The sequence below is a fragment of the Poecilia reticulata genome, linkage group LG6 (genome assembly GCF_000633615.1).
Source record: "Poecilia reticulata strain Guanapo linkage group LG6, Guppy_female_1.0+MT, whole genome shotgun sequence".
Lineage (NCBI taxonomy): Eukaryota > Metazoa > Chordata > Actinopteri > Cyprinodontiformes > Poeciliidae > Poecilia > Poecilia reticulata.
In genome coordinates, this window is record NC_024336.1 from 25,277,192 (window position 1) to 25,284,923 (window position 7,732).

Here is a 7,732-nt window from a genome sequence, read left to right on the forward strand (position 1 = left end):
TGATTTTTCTTTGCAAGATTCAAAGCACAAATACTTGCACAAACAAGTCTAAGCAACATACGTAACTTAGATTTTTCCATTTGTTTCTACTTAAGTTTTATTTGTTTTTGTGATGAAAACTTTAATTTTAATTTACTCATCTTTTTTGTTAAGTATGTCACTGTAAGTTAGCTAACAACCTACACAAGCTAAAGTATGTCCTAAGACATACACTCATGGCGCAGAGGTTGACTTATGTCAGATCGTACACAAGAACCTATTGGAGTGTTGAATGTGAACATCCTGTTTCTCAAGAAAAATCACCCGGTGAAAACATTTCAGAAATGATGGAGGAAGAGTTTCAAAATGTAAATTCTTTCATTTTCAGTCCACTATGACACCTTGCTTACTTTACATCAAACAGATCACTGCTGAGGTTACATTTGCAAAGTGAGAGTGAGACAATGCAGCTAATCCTCTTAGACGACTTCAGGTGTTAGGTATTATGTTGATCCATTGTGAAGACTCGTTCTGTGCCCTACATAAGCCTTTAGTCGTTGGGCGATAGTTTTTGTTCATGCAAGTACATTTAACCTGGAAAGGCTGCATTGGGATTTTGTGCCATTGACTGCACGTTAATTTTAAGGTAAGACTGTATCATTACTTGCTTTTTTTCTTTATTTGTTTTTTTTTTTTACCTCTTTATTTCATTATCTTTTCTAATTAACATAAATTTACTAACCTACCTTACAGGTTAGTTGTATTTTATCATCAAAAATCTTGTCCAGTCTTAATAAATTTCATCATTTTGTGTGAATGTCTTGCAATGTTTTATGGGAGCTTTTCTGAATGTTTAAATTGAGCTGGACTTGTGACTAATTTTGGTGTATTCTTCCATCTACAATAGGTTGAATTTTCCACAAACTCAATGATGTGACATGAATCACTCTACTGAAGTTCTGTTTTCTTTTACCCCATGGTCTATTGGGGACAGAGCTGGACTCTACCGAAGCTTATTTATGCTACTTAATTCAACCTAGCCATCAGAAACGCTGCTTTGGAGGATGATGCATTGTCATAGAAGGAAACGGCTCCAGCTGAGCCGGGTTCTGTTTCTTCTCTCCGGAGTTTTTCTCTGTACCCTCTACCAGCTCACCATTAGTGCCAGGCTGCAGGCACCAATGTCAGTGGCTCAGATTGGAGAGGATTTCGGAGAAGGGTCAACAGAGGGCGTTGAGGATGCCACAGCAGAACCTGGCCAGCTAGAGGAACCTCTCACTACTGCGCCCGACTCAGAGCCCACAGATCAAACAACACCAATGCATGTGATTCCTCATACTGATAAGGATTTAAATACAAACACACACACGGATATAACTAGTGATTTCAAAGAAGCCTCTTCCACTGAATCCACACTGTTGCCAACCACAAACCGGACCTTGGTGCATTGCATCTACGTGGCCCCAGAACCACCTCTGGTGACACCCACCCCAATTCCAGCTCCACCAGTTACAACCGTCTCCCCAGCTCCACCTGGTGAAGCTCCTCATGTCAAAGGCGATTACCCTGAAGATATCTTTTCCATCGAAGATCGCAGACAAGGATGGGTGCTGCTTCACATTGTGGGAATGATGTACATGTTTGTCTCTCTCGCGATTGTCTGCGACGAGTTCTTCGTGCCCGCACTGGGAGTTATCACAGACAAACTGGCCATCTCTGATGATGTAGCAGGCGCCACCTTTATGGCGGCCGGAGGCTCTGCACCTGAGCTCTTCACCTCTCTTATAGGAGTCTTCATCGCCCACAGCAACGTGGGCATTGGCACAATAGTCGGCTCAGCAGTTTTTAACATTTTGTTCGTGATTGGGATGTGTGCTTTATTTTCTCGAGAGATTCTCCATCTAACCTGGTGGCCGCTTTTCAGAGATGTTTCATTCTACATACTTGACCTCATCTTACTGATCATCTTCTTCTTGGACAATGTCATAATGTGGTGGGAGAGCATGATGCTGGTGGCCTGTTACAGTCTCTATGTTGTCTTTATGAAGTTCAATGTGCAACTGGAGCGAGAATTCAAGACCCAGCTCCACAAACACAAGAGCATTGTGAAGGTTATTGCTGTGGAAGAACCTGAAAAGGTAAGCAGCTATGTAATAAAACATCTTTATGCTTAATGTACTGGATTACCTATTTAGCTTGATAAATCTCTCTTAAGGCTTTCATAGTTAAAATTATTCTCATTTGGTGCTGGACAACTAAAACAATGTTCCAGGAGAATCAGGAGTGAAAATAGCTACTCTTTAAATTTTTTCTTTGTACTCAATTTATTAAATGAATGAACATTTATATGTTTAACAGTTTAAATAATTTTGTAAATAAAAATACACATGTTTAATAAATAATTATGTTTCAAGAATCAATAAAATAAAGTGATTAAATGTAGAAATCACAGTTAGAAAATGTTTCATTTATTTTATATTAAAACAAATGTATTGCTTGTCATTTAATTATTTTTTAGAGCTTTTTTACAGCTTTATGTTTTAGCTTTAGCTGTCAAAGTTAGACATGGCTAACACTGATATAAGGAAGGTGATTGGCCGGCAGGTGATCTGGTATGCAGGTTAACCAATCAAATGTCAGAACCTGTGTATTGAACAATAGTGACAGTTTGAATTATTTCATTAGGGACTTTTGTAAAATAAATTTGAAATCAATTAGTAATTATTGAAATAATGATATATATTTTCACATTTAAAGCATTCAAGTTTTACTTCACATTTTGTGTTTAAAACATTGCCACGACACATCCCATAAACATAGACAAATGTATTCATATTTATTTAAATGATCACATATATAAAATTACTTTTGACAACTTATTAATTCGTTTTTTAATAGTAGCTCTTTTGACCTTTGATACACACAGTATGCCTGTGTTATATTCTTTTGTCATTGTTACGTAAAGTAGCATTTATTTCGAGGAAGCAGCATCTGTTGTCACCTGTGACATTTCATTGATTCATTAAGGTTGAAGAAAATGTGAAATGAAGCTACTGTTAGATTGGCCTGTGCAAACCAAAGCTGATCTGCTACATCAAACAAATCTTTTTTTTGGTTCTGCAGAGCTGCACAAATTGTAGCATCAACATTCATTTCCTTTTCGTTGATTTGAGAGATTGAGACCATAATAAGCAAATTTGTTTTGCTTACTTATAATGTAAATCTTTTGTTGTGCTGCTTGTGCTGCTTAAGCTAGGGATAGTAATGATGCAATTATTGACTTATATTTGAGGTCATACATAACAACACTAGAGTGTACTGTGAGTGTACATTTTGAAATGAGGACAGGTTCACTTACAATGCTAAGCTAGTCCAAGGCATGAAGATATGCATGTTTAATAATGCAGTACATTATTACTGGTAAGACCTCAAGAGTGTTGAAACTTTCATAAATTATACCAAAATGAAATACATTTGAATGATTATCACTGAAAAACACATTCTTGCACACAGACAAATGGGGAAGGAGAAGATAATGCCCCTCCTGCTCCAGAGGACAAGAATCGGTTAAAGGTAAAAAAAAGAAAATTAATCAACCAACTTCAGCAAGTGATAAACTTCTAACCCCCCCCCGCCCCCGATACCACAGTGCTGATTGTTACTGTTTTAATGCATATTTTGAGTTTTTCTGTTTGTGTTCGTGCTCACTAACAAGCCTCACTGCAGGTACTGATTCATCATAATGAACTTGTTGAGCAAAAACACCCTGACCTCCACTTGGAAATGGCTTGCAGTAACGTGTCGTGTCTGTATTGTAGCTGTCGTGACCTCAGCCATCTTTTTCCCCTAGTTGAAGCCATCCCTTCAGCGAGGGGGAAGTTCTGCTTCTTTACACAACAGCACCATGAGAAACACCATCTTTCAGCTCATGATTCACACATTAGACCCTCTGGGAGATGGCAAGTACCACATTTATGCCTCGGACGCCTTTTGTGATGGATAACTGCACGATAATAACTTTTACACAGACTTCCTGTGTGGTATGTTCTGCCCAGTGTAAAATGGATTAGCTAGGTGTCCCGTATGCAGTCATCTCTAAGTCCAGATTGATACTAAGCAGATAAATACTCCCTCAGTATGCAGAAGGATCCAGTTGTTGATCCAGGTTGTGTCATAAAAAAGAGAAATATTATTCTAGTGCCAAAACTGGTAGTGAAATATTTTATTTTTCTATGCTTAAAATTTTACAAGAGTTATTCTGATTTTTTTTTTCTTTTTTGCAAAACTATTGCTGTCTTTGAATTTTACATGTTTATTAAGGTAGTTTAGCTGCTGTGTTTATATCATTATTGCTGCCTCCTTTGGCTCTTTTGTGGGCTCACACAATATTGAATCTGTGTTTTCAAAACCAGTAAATATTTAACATTTCACACTTTCTGACTTATTAATGCATTCAACGTGATTATTTGTGTTTATTTTGAAGGAAAGTTTAAGGATAAGGCTGAGACCTTGAACAGTGTGGCCAGACGGAAGTCGGTGTCCAAGTCCCAAGAGAAAAGTGAAGGTAACAGGAAGGATGTGATGATCAAGCATTGATATTTGAACAAAATAGTAGATCAGAGGTCGTATTAATGAAATGTAGGAGTATAATAGAAATATTTCAAAGCTACTAAATGCTCCCAATATTTCTTGTCAGAAGAAGCCCGCAATGGCTCTCAGAGTAAAGTTCCCTAAAGTACTGTACAATTATGTATTTTGTGGCTCACATTGATGCAAAAACAATGTTTAAAACGTGTACTTGTTTACATACTTTAATACTCCATAGGACCTTTTTTTGGTCTAAAACCACCTCAGACAAATTTCTGACCAAAATGTTTATGATTTTCTCCACAGGCAAAAGTGGAAAAACTGAGGAGTCCAAAGAGCCAGAGGCTGCCCCAGCCAAAGAGGCAGAAAAGAAGGAGGAGCCAGAAGCAAAGAAGGTACTCGCTACCCATGACCTGCTGACTTTCAAAAAGCCCAGAAGTCAGTCTTTGATACCTGTCTATGTAAGAATCAAAGCACAGGGATTTCACTATTTATATCAGGTTTTATTTTGACAAAAAAAAATAAAAAATTCTTTCCTCGTGTTATATTTGGACTCCATCTCCTTTCTCCCTTCTGCAGGACGACGTTCCGGCAGAACAAGGTGACTCGGAAGGTTCCGACGATTCCGACAGCGACGAAGACGACAGCGATGAAGAGATTGAGGAGTCCAGTGAAGATGAGGATGAAGATGATGATGAAGATGAAGATGAGGAGGAGGAGGAAAAAGAAGATGACCCACTGTCTTTACAGTGGCCTGACACACCACGCAAACAAGTCACCTACCTCTTCCTGCTGCCCATAGTCTTCCCTCTGTGGCTCACAGTTCCTGATGTTCGGAACCAGGTTGGAGACATTTAGGAGACGTTTCAAGGTGCCGTTGTGACATTCTGAATTCCTCTACAGGTCTGCCTTTATATTTTAACTTTACTCAACAGAAATCCAGGAAATTTTTTGTGCTCACCTTCCTGGGCTCCATTATGTGGATTGCTATCTTCTCCTACCTCATGGTATGGTGGGCTCATCAGGTCAGTTCATGCAGCGAGAAATCCACATCCAATTTATTTTGAATCCCTAATTAAATCTTCCACATGTTATTTCTTTCTCTGATTTGTTGTTGTTGTTGTTGTTGTTGTTGTGAGGTGGGAGAGACCATCGGTATCTCAGAGGAAATTATGGGCCTGACTATCCTGGCGGCAGGAACCTCCATTCCTGACCTCATCACCAGCGTGATTGTGGCTCGCAAGGGCCTGGGAGACATGGCGGTGTCCAGCTCTGTGGGCAGTAACATCTTTGACATCACAATGGGGTGAGCTTTCACAGTTTGATCTGCCGGTATTAGAAAATAATCAACTGATTGGCCCCACAAGTGAATCCTGCATCTTTTATTTGTTTCTGCCAGCCTGCCCATTCCGTGGCTCCTGTACTCTTTCATCCACGGTTTGGCTCCAGTCGCTGTCAGCAGCAACGGCCTTTTCTGTGCCATCGTGCTGCTCTTCCTCATGCTCCTCTTCGTCATCATCTCCATCGCAGTCTGTAAATGGAAAATGAACAAGGTGCTGGGCTTCACTATGTTTCTCCTCTACTTTATCTTCCTGGTGCTCAGCGTCATGCTGGAGGATCGCGTCATCATCTGCCCTGTTTCCATCTGAGACTGCAAACACAAGCCTTTTTTCCACAGTAGACACTTTCCCATGGAGGAGGAACTTAATATCGCTTAAAAAAAACATAATTCTCATGAAAACCTTTTTTTTGGACCATTTGAAACAGTAATTGCAAGTAAATTTTATATACTTTTAACACCAATAGTAGCACCGCACCGTTTTTTAGTTGTAAAAGTATCTATGCAACTGTGTTCAGAGTGAAATATATCTGTTTACTGAAGTTTTTATAATTTCTTCCATGTCCATAGTTTTTGACTTGGGCTTGGAGTGTGTTTAAAAGTACAAAACCTGTAATTTCATCTCAAGGTTCTCAAGGTTCAAACAGAACTTTCCTTTCCTTCAAGTTTAATCAACTTAAACTTGAAGGAAAGTTTAAGTTGATTAAACTTAAACTTAAACCTAACCCTAACCCCTAAACTTTCTTCACAGGCATATTTTACTCATTTTACTCAAAATGAATTTGTATTTTCTTTGAGGACTTTAAAATCCATTAGATGTTAGCCATCTTTGACCTTGCTTTTCTAAATTGCATAGAGAGCTCTTTAGATGTCAACATTGCAAAGGCACAGAAACATCCGGGATTTATAAATGGCCCACAGTCTGGAGCCCACGTTTTAACATGTATGAATTATGTGGTGTAATAAACAAATGGTTGTATTTACATTGCAAGTTAATAATCTGCTTTTTAATAAAGTTGTTACAGTTATTTTGCTGTGTGCATCCCCCTCAGTTGCTGTTCAAATCCAGGGCGAGTCCCAGTTTTGTCACTACCTGAAATGGTAGTTAAAATAATTTATTTCATTAAAAAAAATGCAGTATACGTATATAAATTTCAAACTAAACCAGTATTTGTATGTTATGTTATGTCAAGTCAGCATGAATAGTTGTGTCCGAGTGGATGAGGGAATTTTGAATGTTGAAGCGAAGAAAAAACACAAAGTAAAAGAACTCTAATAAGTATTTCTTAACAGATTTAAGAAACTTTTATTTCAAAGTGCTTTGCAATAAAATATAAAACTCATGAAACATGAAGGTTTCATAAAACACCAGTTAATCACACAAAGCAACAAGCAAACTAAATGTTATCTGTCCTCATCTGTCCATGATTACATGAATGTAATCATATCAATAATGCTACTGCAGTAACGAGAAATCTGATTTTTGATCAGAGCAGATTATTTGCAACCAACATTCAAAGGGCTGGTAATTTTGTAACAAAAAAAAAACTATTATAGTTTAACAATGAATAACCTTAAATAGTGTATTATTGATAGATTATGTAAAAATAACAGAATATTTATATTATAAGGCTTTTAATAAATTTTTACTCATCAGGGTTGACAGTTAGTGTGAAGCATGTTGTAACTATGACCCCAAACACATTTTAATACGTTTGTAATGTGAAAGTATGAGTCTAAAATATGTGCACAGTTTTGACAGGGCAGCTTTGATAGTGTGATTTGTCTTAAATGTAAATCTTGCAACATTATTTTCATAACTGTGTT

At 37.8% G+C, this 7,732-nt stretch overlaps 1 protein-coding gene across 1 annotated transcript; it reads left to right on the forward strand.

Moving 5' to 3' along the window:
* Positions 1–503: 503 nt before the first annotated feature.
* On the forward strand, positions 504–6,933 carry LOC103466550 (sodium/potassium/calcium exchanger 1). The gene is made up of 10 exons (XM_008412218.2): positions 504–625; positions 887–2,117; positions 3,493–3,552; positions 3,830–3,938; positions 4,463–4,543; positions 4,873–4,961; positions 5,146–5,409; positions 5,502–5,591; positions 5,706–5,872; positions 5,966–6,933. The coding sequence occupies exons 2-10, from the start codon at positions 1,044–1,046 to the stop codon at positions 6,213–6,215; spliced, it is 2,184 nt and encodes a 727-aa protein (XP_008410440.2). The 5' UTR covers positions 504–625; positions 887–1,043; the 3' UTR covers positions 6,216–6,933.
* Positions 6,934–7,732: the final 799 nt, after the last annotated feature.